At 36.5% G+C, this 18,727-nt stretch overlaps 2 protein-coding genes across 2 annotated transcripts in view; both read left to right on the top strand.

The window, feature by feature from the left end:
- The window catches only part of LOC120212378 (golgin candidate 5-like), a 28,227-nt gene extending 18,552 nt beyond the window's left edge, over positions 1-9,675 (top strand). Inside the window, exons 5-6 of the mRNA XM_039210708.1 lie at positions 9,455-9,516; positions 9,628-9,675. Of these exons, the coding sequence (XP_039066639.1) occupies positions 9,455-9,516; positions 9,628-9,675 (110 nt within the window). The remainder of the gene's footprint in view (positions 1-9,454; positions 9,517-9,627) is intronic.
- Positions 9,676-11,070: 1,395 nt separating this feature from the next.
- On the top strand, positions 11,071-18,385 carry LOC120212377 (golgin candidate 5-like). Its single transcript, XM_039210707.1, has 7 exons — positions 11,071-11,112; positions 11,232-11,516; positions 11,607-11,666; positions 11,773-11,796; positions 17,962-18,017; positions 18,133-18,184; positions 18,287-18,385. Exons 1-7 carry the CDS (start codon positions 11,071-11,073, stop codon positions 18,383-18,385), a joined length of 618 nt encoding a protein of 205 aa, XP_039066638.1.
- The last annotated feature ends 342 nt before the right edge of the window (positions 18,386-18,727 follow it).

Here is an 18,727-nt window from a genome sequence, read left to right as displayed (position 1 = left end):
GTCACCTATACACTCTATCCTAGCAATAAGAAAATAACAGTAGCTGATGGCACAACTATAACATTAGCTAGAAAAGGGGATATTACCATAAGTGAAACCCTCACTCTAAAAAATGTTCTCCATGTTCCTAAGTTGGTCACCAATCTTATCTCAATCCAAAAAAATCACCAAAGTCTAACTGTTGTGTTCTCTTCCATCCTAACCAATGTATTTTTCAGGAACTAAAATCGAGGAGGATGATTGGACGTGCTAAAGAAATCAACGGCTTATACTATCTTGAAGATCCCAGTGGACAAATTAATGCCCTGAGTTCCTCACCATTATCCCTAATGTCAGAATCCCAAACCAATAAAGACCAAATATGGATTCATCATCTTCGCCTTGGTAATCATTCCTTTAAAGTTATAAAGCTCATGTTTCCTTCTCTGTTCAAAAAACTAAGTGTTGAAAATTTTCACTGTGACATCTGCTAAATAGCAAAACATAAGCGTACTTCATTTCCTGTAAGCAATAAAAGAAATCCCAACCCTTTTGGTCTCATCCATAGTGATATTTGGGGGTCATCTACGGTTTCAAACATATCCGGGGCTCGTTGGTTTGTATCTTTCATTGACGATTATACAATAGTGTCTTAGATCTTTCTCCTAAAACAAAAGTCAAATGTAAGCTCTGTCTTTAAGACCTTTTATACCATGATCAAAACCCAATTTGGGGTTGAAATAAAAAGATTCCGATTTGGTTTATCCAGAGATAACTTCAACCAGATTCTATCACCTTATTTTCAAGAAAAATGTGTTATACACGAGTCCTCCTGTGTTAATACACCCCAATAGAACGGAGTAACTAAGATGAAATTTGGTCATATTATTGCTGTCACCAGAGCAATCTTGTTCCAAAAAAAAACGTTCTAAAAAATTATTGGGGAGAGGTTGTTTTAACTGTTCCCTATATGATAAACAGATTACCCACAAAACTCCTCGATTTCCAAAGTCCCATTCAAACCCTCACCAAGTTCTTTCTAGGGGTGTTCACTGTTTTGGTTAAAACCTAATTAACCGACTGAACCGAAATTTAGGTCGGTTAATCAGTCGGTTAATTTTGGGTTCGGTCTGTTAATGGTTAATGTTTTTTTCAAATTTCGATTTCGGTTATATCGGTTCGAAATCGGTTAATTAAACGAATTAATCGAAAATATTAAATATTATATTATATATATATATATATATTATTTGGCTTTAGGGGTGTTTGAACTCGGTTTTTACCGAATTAATCGATCAAATTAATCGAATAAACCAAAAAATATTAAATATATAATATATATTATTTATAAATTTTGGTTAATTCGGTTAACTGATCAATTAACTGAACTTAGTTCGGTTCGGTTAAATAATTTTAGAAAAAAAATATGGTTCGGTTAACATTAATGGGGAAAAATTTCGGTTAATAGAATTTGGGTAATTTGATTCAGTCGGTTAATTGAATTACCCATTTGAACACCCTTAGTTCTTTCCAAACTTTATTGCCTCCATTAACCTTAAACCCAATATATTCGACTGTGTTGCCTTTGTCCATATACACTCTCACAACAGGGGAAAACTTGATCTAAGAGCCTTAAAATGTGTATTTGTGGGCTATTCCTCCACCCAAAAGGGATACAAATGCTATCATCGTACTACAAGAAAATATTTTGTTTCAGCTTATGTTACCTTTGTAGAACAGGAAAACTACTTCACTCTTCCTTATCTTCAGGGGGAAATCTCATTCAAAGAAGATAAGGACAAAGATCTATTCCTTATCCAGCCACTTCTTGACCTTCTAGCCACACCAATTAGTAAGATTTCATTCAAAGAAGATAAGGACAAAGATCTATTCCTTATCCAACCACTTCTTAACCTTCCAGCCACACCGATTAGTAACCGGTTGCCTGCTGAACAACCATATTTTGATTAGTCCCAACACACTCCCACAAAATCTACTGCAACTAATCCTACTTCACCTCAGCAAAGGGCTCAGGGTACTATAATTCTTTTGATGATCTACTTGAGGAGAAAGACACCAATGCAGGTTCAATCATCCTCCTCTTCTATACAAAATGAGGTAACTACCGAACCCATATTTGATCAAAATATTGTTACTGAAAACTCTGATGAACCTACTGATCAAAGGGATTTCGAATTTCTTATAGCAATTAGAAAAGGGAAAAGAGCCTGCACAAAAAACCCGAGGTACCTATTCATGTCTTACGAAAACTTATCCCATAACCACAAGACTTTCCTTACTAGCTTAAACACTATTACCATTCCTAAAGATGTATCCGAGGCATTAGAAGATGAGAATTGGAAGAATGCAATGCAAATTAAGATGGAAGCTCTTGAAAAGAACAGGACATGGGACTTAGTAACACTGCTTGAAGGGAAGAAGACAGTTGGGTGTAGATGGGTATTTACAGGGAAGTACAAATCAGACGGTTCTTTAGAGAGGTACAAAGCAAAGTTGGTGGCCAAGGGGTATTCTTAAACCTATGGGGTAGATTATCTCGAGACGTTTGCTCCGGTTGCCGAGATGAATACTGTCAGAATTATATTGTCTTTGGCTGCTAGTCAAGGGTGGAAGCTCGAACAATTTGACATAAAAAACGCCTTCTTACATGGAGATCTTGAGGAGGAAGTATATATGGATGTTCCACCAGGTTTCAGTTCAAACACTAAACAAGTAATGTGCAAGTTAAAAAAGACACTTTATGGACTAAAACAATCCACAAGAGTCTGGTTTCGTAGGTTTACCAAGGTAATGCTAAAGTTAGGCTATAAGCAAAGTCAAAGTGATCACACCTTATTTATGAAGCACTCGAATTCAGGGGGAGTAACACTATTATATTAGTTTATGTAGATGATATTATAGTTATAGGGGATGACTTGAAAGGAATAGACGATTTAAAGAAGTGTCTGGTAAAGGAAATCGAAGTCAAGGAACTTGGCAGATTAAAGTATTTCCTTGGAATTGAAGTAGTACATTCTCAACAAGGAATCTTCATATCTCAACAAAAATATAAACTAGACTTGTTGGAAGAAACGGGAAAATTGGGGTGCGAACTGGCAGAAACACCAATAAAAGCTAACCACATACTTGGTGATGCAACAAAAAAGGTATAGTAGTGGAAAGAGGTAGAAAACAGACTGTATAAAACAAAATGTAGAAAACAAACTGATGTAGAAAACAGACTGTATAAAACAGAATATAGAAAACAGACTGTAGAAAATAGACAAGTCTATTATTTTTTCTTATTTAATTCAGTAGAGCATATTACATATTTATATGCAAATAATGCCTCTAAACTAGGAAACTCTAAGTTAGGAAAGATACTAATCCTAGGAGATGTAATCCCTTAAAACAAGGGATTAAAAAAAAAGAATAATTACAGAATCTCTAAATTTAAGGAATTGAACAACTCATTTCTATAATTCCTACAACCTTACATAACTTACACTCCCCCTCAAACTGGTGTATATATGTTGTATATACCCAGTTTGAATGACAACTCATCAAAAGTCACTCGTGGAAGGGCTTTGGTGAATATATCTGCCAGCTGTTTCTTCGTTGGAATGTAATGTAGTTTTGCAACTCCATTGTTGACCTTCTCCTAAATAAAATATACGTCTATCTCAATGTGTTTCGTTCTATCATACTGCACTGGGTTCTTTGCTATACTCATAGCTGATTGACTGTCACTAAAAATCTCAAAAATTCTTCTTGTCATCTAAGTCTAGTTCCGTGAGTAGTCTTTTAATCCACATTCCTTCACATATTCCGAGAGCCATTGCTCTAAAATCTGACTCAGCACTACTTCGAGAGACGACGACTTGTTTCTTATTTCTCCAAGTCACCAAATTACCCCAAACGTAGGTACAGTAGCCACTAACCGACCTTCTATCAGTTAATTCACCTCCCCAGCTTGCATCCGTATAAACCTTCACTGTTCTGTCTTGATTTTTTCTAAATATAAGTCCAGCTCCTGGGGTAAACTTCAAGAACCTTAGGATTCTGTTAACAACTTCCAAATGTTCTTCTCGAGGATCACTCATATGTTGGCTGACAATGCTCACCGAGTATGCAATATCAAGCCTAGTCAGTGAAAGGTATATCAACTTCCCAACTAACCTTTGGTAGGTCTCCTTGTTTACTGGATTTCCAGTCCTTTCCTTGCAAAATTTCAAGCCTGACTCCATTAGAGTTTCAACTGGTTTACAATCGAGCATCCAAGTTTCTGCAAGAAGATCCAAAACATACTTGCGTTGGTTTATGACCAGCCCTTCCTCGGACCTTGAAACTTCCATACCCAGGAAATACCTCATACTTCCTAAATCTTTGGTTTCAAACTCCCTTGCAAGATTCATCTTTAGCTTTTCTATTTCTTCTATATCACTGCCAGTTATAATCATATCATCTACATAGACAATTAGGAGGGTTATCTTACCACTCGGTGCAATTTTTTTGAATAATGTGTGATCCGCTTAGCTTTGTTTGAAACCATTCTGTGTCATGGCCTTAGCAAATCGATCAAACCAAGCCCTGGGAGACTGTTTTAAGCCATATAAAGATTTATTGAGCTTGCACACAATTTTCTTAGTGACCTTTCCTTCTAATCCAGGGGGGACCTCCATGTATACCTCTTCTTCAAGGTTCCCATTCAGAAAAGCATTCTTTATGTTCAGTTGATGTAATTTCCAGTCCATGCTAACAGCTACTGATAATAATATTATGATGGTATTCAATTTTGCAACCGGTGCAAAAGTCTCTTGGTAGTCGATGCCATAGGACTGAGAAAAACCTTTAGCAACTAACCTTGCCTTGTATCTTTCCACGCTCCCATCCGAATGGTATTTGACTGTGAATATCCACCTGCATCCAACAACTCTCTTCCCTTCTGGAAAATCTGTCAAACTCCATATTTTATTCTTTTGCAACGCTTTTATCTCTTCTTCCACTGTATTTTTCCACTGAGGAGATTGAAATGCTTCTGTCACATTTCTTGGGATTTTCACACTGTTAATGCTGGCAGTGAAGGCCCTGAAATTAGACTGTAATTTCCCATATGCAACATACTTATTTATGGGATAAGCAGTACATTTTCTTACCCCCCTTCCTAATAGCAATAGGAAAATCATCAAGATCAACAGTAGTAGCCTCTTGGGAACCATCATTACCTTCTGTTTCAGCTGCAACAGGATCTGAATTTGGTTCTTGGCAAATGCTAGGCTGACTAATTTCTTCAGCAACATCTTTCCTTCTTCTTGAGTAAACAGTGAGTTGTTTCGGTTGGGGAGCTATGGTTTCAGGGTCAATGTTAGGTGCATTTTTTGTAGTGGTGGAAGGTGTTTTGCACGGACTAGAGTGTTGAGATAAGGAGGAAGGTAATTCTTCAGAGTTATTTAGGTTATTCTTATCATCCTCACTAGTAATTGGGACAGTGCTAGCCGACTTTGGAGAGACAGTAATAGGTAAATGATAGGCTGTAAAGAAGTATCGGTTTGAACAGGCTGAAATTCTTTGTAACTCTCCCCCAAAATTTCTGTTCCTGGAAAATAAGGATGGTTTTCAAAAAATGTAACATCAAAGGAGACATAGGTCTTTTTGTGGAAGGTGAGTAACACTTGTAACCCTTCTGACTTGAAGAATAGCCCAAGAACATACACTTTATGGACCTAGGATCTAATTTCCCTCTGTTGTGGATATGAACAAAGGCTGTACACCCAAACACCCGTAAAGAAAGACTTGAGTTTAAATAGGGATAAAGCTAAAACAGAACCTTAGTAGGAATTTTGAAATCTAAGGTCTTACTTGGCATTCTATTGATGAGGTAAGTGGCTGTAAGAAGAGCTTCCCCCCAAAGATACTTAGGAGCATTAGCAGCAAACATAAGAGACCGAGTAACCTCTAGAAGATGTCTATTTTTCCTTTCTGCTACCCCGTTTTGTTAAGGTGTGTTGACACAAAAAGTAAGGTGAACAATGCCTTTTTCCTTAAAGAAATACCCAAGGGTTTTATTCAAATACTCACTCCCATTGTCACTCCTTAGAATTTTGATTTTTGTGTCAAATTGGGTTTCAACTTTTTGATAAAAACTTTTAAAGAGAGACTCAACCTTAGACTTTTCTCTCATTAAGAATACCCATGTTGTCTTAGAGTAATCATCTATAAAAGACACAAATCACTTATACCCAGAAATACTTTTGACAGGAGAATGGCCCCAAATGTCACTATGGATGATGGAAAAAGGTGGTGTTGGTTCAAATTTGGCTGCAATATATGATTTTCTGGTGTGTTTGGCTATTTGACAAATTTCACAGGAAAACAAAGAAGGATCTTTATTTATAAATAAGTTTGGTAACATTTTGGAAAGATAGAAAAAACTAGGAGGACCTAATCTAGAGTGCCATAACAATTTTATTGGTATTGAGATCAGAAGATAAAACTGGTTTCCTAAGAGCACTGGATAAGGCATGATTTTGAGATGCGTGACCTCCAACGGTGTACAATCCTTTTCCCAGCCTAGCACTTCCAATCACCCTCTTCGAGTCCTGAGCCTGAAAAATACAACCACCAGTTCCAAACACAACATTACAACCATAATCTTGAATTAATTTGCTGACTGACAACAGATTGCATGCAAGTTTAGGAACATAGAGGACATTATGAAGTAGTAGATTTTTGTTTAATGTAACAGAACCACTCCCTTTGACTGTAGTGAGAGAGCCATCTGCTATTTTTACAGAAGTTGGTAAGCTGCTTTCACTATATTCCTCCAAGAGATCAACATTTCCTGTCATATGATCCGATGCACCCGAGTCTATTAACCATTGTACCGAGGAAGTATATGAATGATTACCTTCAATAGCAGTATAAGCCACATTGGTAGGTTTGACTGTCATACTGCTCAAAATCTACTACAGCTCCTCTATCTGTTTCTTACTAAAACTGCTGGAGGAATCATCTTGAGAGGCAATATGGGCCTCTTTTTGAAACATGGATCGTGTGGGCTGCCGATCGGCTGGTTTTCCGTGCAACTTCCAACATTGATCTATCATATGGCCTGGTTTCTTACAATGTTCACATCAGGGGCAATTTTTCCTCTGCTGGTTCCTAGAGGTGGAACTGGTGACAAGTACAGAAGCATCTGTTCGTTGAACTGGTGACAAGTGCAGAAGCATCTGTTCGCTGAACTGGTGGCACCATCAGAGATCATCAGATTTCCTCCCTCCGAATCTTTGAAAAAACTTCTCGGACCAGAGGAAGGGGTTTGGTGGCAAGAATCCTTCCTCTTGCTCCATCGAACTCTCCATTCAGTCCAGATAAAAACTGAAAAACTCTCCTCTGATTTGTCTGCCTGTTGTAGATGTTGTTGTCTTCCTGGCACTTCCATTCATTCTTTTCATATAAGTCGATTTGCTGCCAATACTTGTTGAGAATTCCGAAGTACTGTGCGACAGTAAGGCCTCCTTGTCTAAGATCTTTAATGTGATTCTCAATCCCAAAGAGCTCCGATGTATTGTCAGCACTGGAATAAGTATCTCTGCAGTAGTTTGGTACATCATGAAATTCTCCCCTACTTCAGGAATCATGGAATTTATTAACCATGACATTATCATGGTATTTTCACTCTGCCATGTACTGTACTTTGGGTCTGTCTCTTCTGGAATCGGCTTTGAGTCAGAAAGATAGGCGATTTTCCTTCTTCCTGTGATATATAGCCGTACGGACTGGGACCATGGTAGGTAGTTGTTCCCATTTAGTTTGTAGGAGGTTATCGGTGAAAGAGAGGAATCTGAAATCTGAAAATCAGATTGATAGGGGCTGATCTGGGAAGTGATTTCAGATGCTGAGGGATCCGGATTAGCCATGAAAAAAAATAGAATTAAAGAGGAATTGATTTAAAGAGAAGCGGAAATCGGATTGATCGTTCTAACCTGATACCATGTAGAAAACAGACTGTATAAAACAGAATGTAGAAAACAGACTGATGTAGAAAACAGATTGTATAAAACAGAATGTAGAAAACAAACTGTAGAAAACAAACAAGTCTGTTATTTTTTCTTATTTAATTCAGTAGAGAATATTACATATTTATATACAAATAATGCCTCTAAACTAGGAAACTCTAAGTTAGGAAAGATACTAATCCTAGGAGATGTAATCCCTTGAAACAAGGGATTGAAAAACAAAGAATAATTACAGAATCTCTAAATTTAAGGAATTGAACAGCTCATTTCTATAATTCCTACAACCTTACATAACTTACAAGAGGGTCCTATCAAAGGTTGGTAGGAAAACCTATGTATTTTTCACACACCAGACCAGACATTGTCTATGCAGTTGGAGTTATGAGCCAATTCATGCATAATCCTAAAGACTCACACTTGAGGGTTATTAATCAAATCCTACAATACTTAAAGGGCACACCAGGCAGAGGAATTCTCTTTAAAAAAGGGGAAAATTTAACTCTAGAAGCTTATACTGATGCTGACTATGCAGGGTCTATGGTGGATAGAAGGTCAACCTCAGGGTATTGCACTTTTTTTGGGGGGAATCCTTGTGACTTGGAGGAGCAAAAAAAACAAAACGTGGTGGCTAGATCAAGTGGAAAAATTGAGTTTAGGACAATGACATTGGGATTTGTGAATTATTATGGCTGAGGATAATTCTGGAAGATTTGAGGATCAAGTGGGAGGGTCCAATGAAATTATATTATGATAATAAATCAACCATTAATATAGCGCATAACCCAGTTCAACATGATAGGATAAAGCACATTGAAGTAGACAAACACTTCATAAAGGAAAAACTCGACAGTGGGTTAATTTGTACGCCATATGTGTCTTCTGGAGATCAAATTGTTGATATACTTACCAAGAGGTTACCTAGAAAGTATTTTCAGAAACTGGCATGCAAGCTGAAAATGGAATCCCCGGCTTGGGGGGAGTTTCAAAAAGTAAAATTTTAATTTAGGAATATTATGTAATTAATTAGGATCTTATAAATAGTCTTACAATCCCTAAGTTTAAGGGATTTAATTCTTACCCAGAATATGCTACTTTCCTAGGATTGGAGTTTTCTAAGACAAGCTATTGTTTGTATATATAGCCGTGTACATTTTCTATGAAATAAATAATCAAAGCACTCCATTTTTAACAGTTGTAAATATAGAGAACTCCCTCAATCGGAGTGGTTAAAGTTCTCTGCATATATCATCATTCTGTTTCCTGCTTAACCCTCACTTGGGGTTACAAAAACGGAGGGTTCCATAATTTTATTATGGAGATTTAGTGTAAAAAGAGTATTCTTGGTGCATCTACTTCTATGTCTGATTGAGATTTTAGTTGGCTAGTTGATTATTGGGCAGATCTGATCCCTTGTTGTCTATGAGTTCTTATTGCTAAATATTTGTTTCTCCTCTCAGGTGAAGAGCTTTCAAAGAAGCAGGCTGCTCAAGAAGCTCAGATCAGGAAATTAAGAGCTCATGTATGACAATATGTTCGGTTGTTGTTTGAGCTTTCTAAATTTCTTGTAAATAATCTCTTATTTCTCTTCACCTTCTTACTATTCTTTTTCCTTGCATTTTTGTAACTCTAGATTAGAGAGCTCGAAAAGGAGAAGAAAGGCCTGACGACAAAGCTTTAGGCAAGTGCATGTCTTAGAATTGGAACGTAGTTGGTTGATTACTTCTTCTCCTTTTATATCTAGAATTCAAGATGATATGAGTTGTATCGCAAATCAGTTTCCAGATTCGCAACGCGAACTTGAACTATCGTAATTGCAACGACTGGTTGTATTGCATTTGTTTCTTAAGAATTTTCTCTAAAAAGATAGTATTCGCGCGGACGTGTCGAAGACACGTATTACCACGACCACGACCACGACCACGACCACGACCACGACCACGACCACGACCACGACCACGACCACGACCACGACCACGACCACGACCCGACCCGAGACGGACGGCGGCGGCGGCGGCGGCGCGCGAGAGTCCCCCTTGTTCTCTATCACTCAACAAGGAAGTGAGAAAGTCAATCCTTAAATACCATTCCCAATAGTGTTTCCAATACTATGTGGGATTGAGCATTACCAACACTTGTTTCCAATACAATGTGATTATTCAGGAAACAATTAACAATCATACACCTTAAAACAACTGAATCAGCAACCAATTGCATTAGTATTATACGATTAAATATGTCATAATTAAATGTCAATCTACAATCAATCGCGATTATTGCAATTTTAAGCAAAACATTCAAAAATAATATCACTATTTAAGGCTCAATCCCACATAGTATTGGGAACAAGTGTTGGTAATGCTCAATCCCACATAGTATTGGAAACACTATTGGGAATGGTATTTAAGGCTTGGCTTTCCCACTTCCTTGTTGAGTGATAGAGAACAAGGGGGACTCTCGCGCGCCGTTGCCGCCACCGTCCGTCTCGTCTCGTCTCGGGTTGGGGTCGGGGTCGTGGTCGTGGTCGTGGTCGTGGTCATACGTGTCTTCGACACGTCCGCGTGAATACTATCTTTTTAGAGAAAATTCTTAAGAAACAAATGCAATAGTTCGCATTGCAAATCTGGAAACTGTTGCGAATTATCGATCGCATTGCGATTTAGTTGGTCATTTTGGCAAATCCAAAAAAAGTTGGTTAAAATCGTATATTATAAGGCATTTTTGGTCACTGAGGTTATTTTCTCTTTTTAATACATGTTGGCATAGAACTTCTATTTCATATTCTCTCCACACTTTTGGATACCTGGTTTCATATTTGAGATTTTTAATATGGAAGACCGAACTTCATAGAAAACTAAGGATGGTATTATTCTGTAGATGCTTTCTTCTGTAAAATGGCCATATGTCTTATGCCATTGTTTGCTGCTGTATTGTTTCATTTATCTTCCTATCAAAATATAAAAAAAAAGAAAAGAAACACTGCTAGTCATTTTTTTACTAATTTTCTTCGTTGCTTCATTTTGGTCCAACTGATGTGAATGAATTAAAGAGATTACCCTAGTCCTTCAGACCTGAGATGAAGTTGAAATTCCCCAAGTTCTCTACCTGGGGGGATATTGTACTCTATTTAGTATAGCTGCTCTGGTTTATTTTTGTTTGAATTCTGTTTAATTGCATAGAAAGAATTGTGTCATTATTTCAACTTCTTCATAGTCATGCTCCTTCATATGCTTTCAGGTTGAAGAGATAAAGGTAGAGAGCATAAAAAGGGATAAAACCGCTACAGATAAATTGCTACAAGAAACAATTGAAAACCGCGAAGCAGAACTTGCCGCTCAGAAAGACTTTTATACAAATGCGCTAAATGCTGCGAAGGAGGCTGAAGCACTAGCAGAGGCCCGTTCTGACAATGAAGCTAGAACTGAACTAGAGAGTCAGTTAAGAGAGGCTGGAGAACGTGAAGCACTGCTTGTAGAGACACTTGAAGAGTTAAGACAAACCTTAAGCAGAAAGGAGCAGCAGGTTTTGCGTTGTATTAATTGGGATTCCAGATTTTATCATTCTAATTAATGATAAAAAGCACGATGTTATTTTCATTTTCTAACAATGTAGGCTGTATATCAAGAAGACATGCTTAGCAGGGACATCGAAGATCTTCAAAAACGTTATCAGGTGCACTGAGTTTGTACTGACCTATGTAGATATTACATCTTTCCTTGGTACTTTTACTTTCAGGAATCTGTTTCTAGTAGTTCACAGCCCAAATTTTGCTTTCTAGGCAACCAAATGTCGGTGTGAGGAGTTGTGATACATGCATCGCAAGACTCACATTAAAGGAAGAAGTAATAACTCTTCCAAATGATCCACTCGTCCAAGCTTTGGAAAAGAAGATCAGAACAGAAACAGACTTTCGATGACTTTTTTAATGGGATCTTGATCTTATTTGGTCAATATGTCTTCTGGATATACAATCGTCTGTCTCTTAGCTTTCCAACGGTTCTTGAATCGCGTCAATCTGATATCGGGAACTCAAGATACGTTCATTTTAGTGAATACAACACATGTAGAAATTCCTATACGAGATTAATAGGTGATTTTTGTAAATATTGCGAATTTTCATTATTTATATTGATTATTTGTAATATAATTTAATATAGAATGATGCATTATCTTTTAGGATTAGATTTATTATTTTATTAGGAAAAACATTAATTTTAGTTATTTATTTTTTAATTAGTTAAATTAAAGTTAAGAGTTTAGTTATTATTTTATTCATTGGTTATTTTGGATCTTTAGAACTCAGCCCCTATATAAAGGAGGTTTCATTCAACTTTGTAAGGCATATTTCTTTGATTAATAATATAACGAGAGTTCGCTTTTGCAAGTGCTGATTATCTTGAGCATTCGAAGCTTCTCCTGGAGTTCTTTCAAGTTCTTGTGAGGGAGACTAATCTTCACACTCCAATTTGTCTTTACATCGCGACTAGGAGGGTTGGTTAGAGTTATATTATCGAGTTTGCATTTTCATTGCGATCAGGATGGTTCGATAGGACACTTAGAGTCATATTATCGAGTTTGTCCTTTCATTGCGACTATGAGGGTTCAATAGGACAATTATTCATCTATTTTACACAAATCCATAATCACCATCATCATCTTTACCGTTCACCTTTATAAGGGAGTCATCTTCTACTATTCATCCCCCTTTGTTCTTCATCGGGTTTAGAGCTTTCTAGGTTTGATTCTTCAACAAGAGCAACGTTCATTAATCCGCCACCGCTTCGCTATCAATTGGTATCAGATTTGGGTCGATTCTTGGAAAGAAGCAAGCAATCTTGCTTGTTCTTGCACACAAAACCGTCAAGGTATCCCAACGGAACTAGTTCGCAAAAGATTCATCGTTTCAAGTCACAAAAATTTAAAAAATTGCAAACGAAGGAATTTAGGGCTGGTTAGAGCCATATTATCGAGTTTGCATTTTCATTGCGACTAGGATGGTTCGATAGGACACTTAGAGTCATATTATCGAGTTTGTCTTTTCATTGCGACTAGGAGGGTTTGATAGGACAATTATCCATCTATTTTACACAAATCCATAATCACCATCACCATCTTTACCGTTCACCTTCATAAGGGAACCACCTTTTACTATTCATCCCCTTTGTTCTTCATCGAGTCTAGAGCTTTCTAAGTTTGATTCTTCAACAAGAGCAACGTTCATTAATCCGCCACCGCTTCGCCATGAATTGATATCAGATTTGGGTCGATTCTTGGAAATAAGCAAGCAATCTTGCTTGTTCTTGCACACAAAACCGCCAAGGTATCCCAACGGAGCTAGTTCGCAAAAGATTCATCGTTTCAAGTCACAAAAATTTAAAAATTTACAAACGAATGAATTTAGGGCTTATTTTCTCCATATCACATATTCATCCTAATAGTAATCTCTAGTCCAAAATTTACTCTAATCGGAATTCATTAGAGCCTTCAAATACATCATTCAAGTTTCATCTGTAAATTCGGTCTAGAATCTTGTCAAATTTCTTGAAAATTCTAGAGGAGGAATTTCGTGGTGAAAATTTCCATATTGAAACTTCATGTATTAAAGATCATTCACAAAAAAACAGAATTTTTGGAGATCAAGAACACCTTCGAATTAAGCGATCACAAAAAATAGATTATTTGAGGACTCATCATTCAACAAAGTCTACTGGATACTACTGAAGGTATTTGGTTCTGAAATTTTATAGGTGGTTTCTAGACACATCGAAAGACATTTAAGAATTTTTCCAAAATTTTTAGACACCGATAACCCCCTCAAAAACGTTGCTCAAGTTAACCCAGCGTTTTCTAGGTTTCTGATTTGGTTCTTTTTTTTCTTTGACTCTTAGGGGGTGTTTGGTTCAAGGATTGTGGGATTCCCATGGGATGGGAATCCCACATTCCCATGTTTGGTTGGCCGGAAATCTCATTCCCGGTAATGTTTTATTACCAATAGTAAATTTTTTGGAGTATATTACCGGGAATGTCATTACCTCTCTTCCCTTAGGTATTGTAACATTACCGGCGTTTTGGACTAAAATGCCCTTAAATTATTATTTTTTTCAAAAATATCATTCTTCTGTCATTGAATAATAAAAATTCTACGAAGGTTAAATTACAAATTTATCCTTAAATTATTTTAGATTTACAAAAAAAAGTCTATAATTAAAATTTTATATGAAGTTCAAGGGTTAAATTTTTTTTACCCTTTCATTAAACCTTTTTTATATTTTTAATTTTGTTAAAAAATTATATAAATATTATGAATTTAATTTCTTAAAGAAAATATATAAATATTTTCCAATTTGTTAAAAAAACAAATATATAATAAGGACAATTTGGTCAAATATACATTCCAATAATCTTTTATTCCTTTAACCAAACACGATAATCTTACATTCCTGTTAAACCAACCAAACACAAAATACAACATTCCCAGTAATCCTATTCCCTGGTAATCTTTTATTCCCACTGGTAATCTTACATTCCGTGAACCAAACGTACCCTAGTGCTTTAAGTTCTTTTTTTCCTTTTTTATTGTTCGTTTGCATTATCTAACACATTATCTTTCTTGTGTTAGTAGAGCTAAAGAGTTTGCATACTTCTTCCTTCTTAGCATTATCGTTCTCTTTGAGTCTAAACCTTATTTGGCCTCTTAAAGTTTTTAGGTTTTCTTATCGCCTTTGCTAGTAATCAAACTCTATTACGAACTGTAGAAGACTACTTGGTAAAGTGAGTTTTAAAGAGTACAAGATTGGCTTACTTGCCTCTCGCTGCATTACTTTTTTTGAGTGACTTGTGAGGTTTATTGCTTTGTTGAATATTTTTCTTTTATTTTTCTTTTACTTTAAAATTTTCTTTTGAGTGTTATGATTTTAGGATGGACGACAATAACAACAAGAAACTTACGGTTATCTTATCCGCACTTGCATGACTCATGACTCAAATTGAAAGATTTGATGAACTTAACAATACCGTGAGAGAACGATAAGAACCACAATTGGATCTACCAAACCATAATCCAAGACCAAACAATGTTGAACTTTTGGGGCTCAAACGAGCACAACCACGTTTCCAAGCACCCAAACTCTTTGAAAAACCAAAGTTCACGATCCCGTCTTTCAAAGGAGACAATGATCCGAACAAGTACATCGACTGGGAATGAAAAGTTGATCTCATGTTCACATACCATGACTGCTCTCAAGCTGAACAAATTCCCTTCATCACCATGAAATTTGAAGGATATGCTTACACTTGGTGGATGCAAACAAGGAAAAAGATCGAGAACTTCCAAATTCAAGCAATCACTTCTTGGACTGACCTCAAATAAACCATGAGGAAGCGATTCATACTGACACATTATACACGAGAAGTTAAACTACGACTAAACCGATTTCGACAAGGTAGAAGTTCAGTTGAAGACTACTACAAGGAGATGCAATCCTTACTCAATAGGGCTAACATAACCGAAGAAGAAAAGGACATCGTATCAATATTCTTCATCGGCTTGAACTCAAACATCACTGATCTTCTTGACCTCTATGGGGACGAAAACCTTGAAGATACAGTAAAGAAGGAAATAAAAATTGAAGAACAAATCCAAAGGAGCTTCCAATTCAGAGAACATTACCAAGGTACTTCATCCTCTTACTAAGGTAATCCTTAAAATCCTTCCTCATCTTCTACTCAATCTTCTAAAAAAAAAGCCGACAGATGACAAACCATACAAGGAGAAACAACGACCATCAAAGAATGACACACTTCCAGCCCCTAAAGATCAAATGAGAATTTGTGAGGAGGTAGGGAAAGTAAAAAAAAGAAAAAGCTGAGAAAGAGACAAAAGCAAAAGAATAATGACCCATGGGAGGTGAGTGAACCCAATTGTGAGAAGAAAAGAGTGACTCAAAATCTATGTGTAAGCACAAAATAATTGAGAGAGAACCTTCTTTACAAACATCCTTGCATCTTTATTCGCTTTAGGGAATAAATTGTTTCAATTTCTAACATTAACAAGGATTTGCCTAGTGTGTTTTCATCTTTGTTACATGATTTTCGAGAAGTGTTAGGCGATCCACTTGGCGGATTACCACTGGAAAGAGGAAACCAACACCAAACCAATCTAATTAAAGGATTTCAAGACTATAAGAAAGCAGTTCCTACAAAGAAGAAACCTCGACTAAAATGCATAAAGACACATCACATTGATCCTGGTAAATGTTTCACAAGTTTTCCTTTCAACACATCTAATTCTCTTTCTCTTGGATTTTCAAATTCGAGGACGAATCCTTTTGAGGAATGGGGGAATGACACATGGACCGAAGTCCATAATACATGCTTCTTTGTACTAATATTTCTACTAGAACCTTTTAGAAGAACAAAGTCTCGAAGATTCAAAGCATATCTATTCGGTAAGCACAATGTGAATGAGTCATTAAATGATTCAAATGTTGCTCCCTTTAATGTTTTAGATTCGAGGTCAAATCTTTTTGAAGAAGGGAGGATAATACATGCATCGCAAGGCTCACATCAAAGGAAGAAGTAATAACTCTTCCAAATGATCCACTCGTTCAAGCCTTGGAAAAGAAGATCAGAACAACAACATACTTTCAATGAATTTTTGAATGGGATCCTGATTTTATTTGGTCAACATGTCTTCTGGATATACAACCGTCTGTCTCTTAGCTTTCCAACGGTTCTTGAATCGCGTCAATCCGATATCGGAACTCAATATACATTCATTTTAGTGAAGACATCACATGCAAAAATTCTTATACGAGATTAATACGTGATTTTTATAAATATTACGAATTTTTAATATTTATATTGATTATTTGTAATATAATTTAATATAGGATGATGCATTATATTTTAGGATTAGATTTATTATTTTATTATGAATTAAGGTTGAGTTAAAACATTAATTTTAATTATTATTATTTTATTAGGAATTAGAGTTAAGACATGTTTAGTTTGTTATTATTTTATTCATTAATTATTTAGGACCTTTAGAACTCAGCCCCTATATAAAGGAGGCTTCATTCAACTTTGTAAGGCATATTTCTTTGATTAATAATACAACGAGAGTTAGTTTTTGCAAGTGTTGAATGACTTGTGCATTCGAAGCTTCTTCTCCTGGAGTTCTTTCAAGTTCTTGTGATGGAGATTAATCTCCACACTCTAATTTGACTTTTCATCGCGACTAGGAGGGTTGGGTAGAGCCATATTATTAGGGATGGCAATGGGTCGAGTCGGGTCGGGTTTTTGGGCCACCCGACCCGACCCGAGAAGAAAGGGTTTTTCACCCGTGACCCGACCCGACCCGACGAAATTAAGGTTTCACCCGACCCGACCCGAATATATGACTTAGAAACCCGACCCGACCCGACCCGAAATAATAATAAAAAAAATTTTATTCAATGAAAACAGTGACTTAATTGAAAAAAATTATATATGGAGGGACATTATTGTAATTATCCCTAAATATATAGGATAAAATTATATATATTTTTTCGGGTCGGGTCGGATTTTTTTCACCCTAAACCCGACCCGACCCGAACCCGAATTTTTTAAAAAAAAATCCGACCCGATCGGGTCGGGTCGGGTCGAAACCCGTCGGATTCGGGTTGAGTTGCCATCCCTACATATTATCGAGTTTTCCTTTTCGTTGCGACTAGGAGGGTTTGATAGGACACTTAGAGTCATATTATCGAGTTTGTCTTTTCATCGCGACTAGGAGAGTTCGATAGGACACTTATCCATCTATTTTCCACAAATCCATAATCACCATCATCATCTTTACCGTTCACCTTCATGAGGGAGCCACCTTCCACTATTCATCCCCTTTGTTCTTCATCGGGTCTAGAGCTTTCTAGGTTTGATTCTTCAACAAGAGCAACGTTCATTAATTCGCCACCGCTTCCCTATCAAGTTGATTGCACAAGTGCCTGATTGTACGAGACCTCTTTTAAGGAAAATTGAAGCCATGTAGGTGAAATTTATGGTTCTAATGTATTCTTAACAGTCTTCAAGGACTATTTCTCTTCATATATTTGTGTTGATATTGATTATTGTTCTATTCTTAATAGGAAACAACTGCCAGAAGAGCAGAAGCTTGTGCTGCTGTGGAGAGATCTCTAAACTCTCGTCTGCAGGTGTGTACATTGGGTGTACAATGTTATAGCATGTTATGACATCTCATGTGAAGCTTAAAGAGAGTCTTACTCTGATAATGAACTATTCTATTGAATTTACAGGAAGCAGAGGCAAAAACTGCAGCTGCAGAAGAGAGAGAGCGATCTGTGAATGAACGCTTATCACAAATTAATGTTCTTGAAGCTCAGGTTCATCTTTAACAACATTCTACCAATGTTTCTATGCAGAATACAATCATTTAAACTGATATCATAAGTTGTTTATTATCGAATTTTCTATTAATTGGCGTGATGATTGTGTATTAATCGGAAATGGTTCTAAATATACTAACATTAGCAACATCCACCATGGTTCCGGGTCATGGAATAGGATGCGCTTCATATTTCTTTTGCAATGGTCTTTCACTTTTTTCATGAAATTAAACCCATACTATTTTTAATTCTGAATTTTAAAGCATCGGATGTTTGGAAAATAAGGGGAAATTAAGGAAGTAGAAATCGTTCATACAATAAACATTTTTTAACAGAACAATTAATGGAGTT

This window comes from Hibiscus syriacus, unplaced genomic scaffold, assembly GCF_006381635.1.
Source record: "Hibiscus syriacus cultivar Baekdansim isolate YM2019G1 unplaced genomic scaffold, ASM638163v2 tig00110013_pilon, whole genome shotgun sequence".
Classification (NCBI taxonomy): domain Eukaryota; kingdom Viridiplantae; phylum Streptophyta; class Magnoliopsida; order Malvales; family Malvaceae; genus Hibiscus; species Hibiscus syriacus.
Note: the sequence above shows the minus strand (reverse complement) of the source record. Positions and strands in the feature narration are given on the sequence as shown.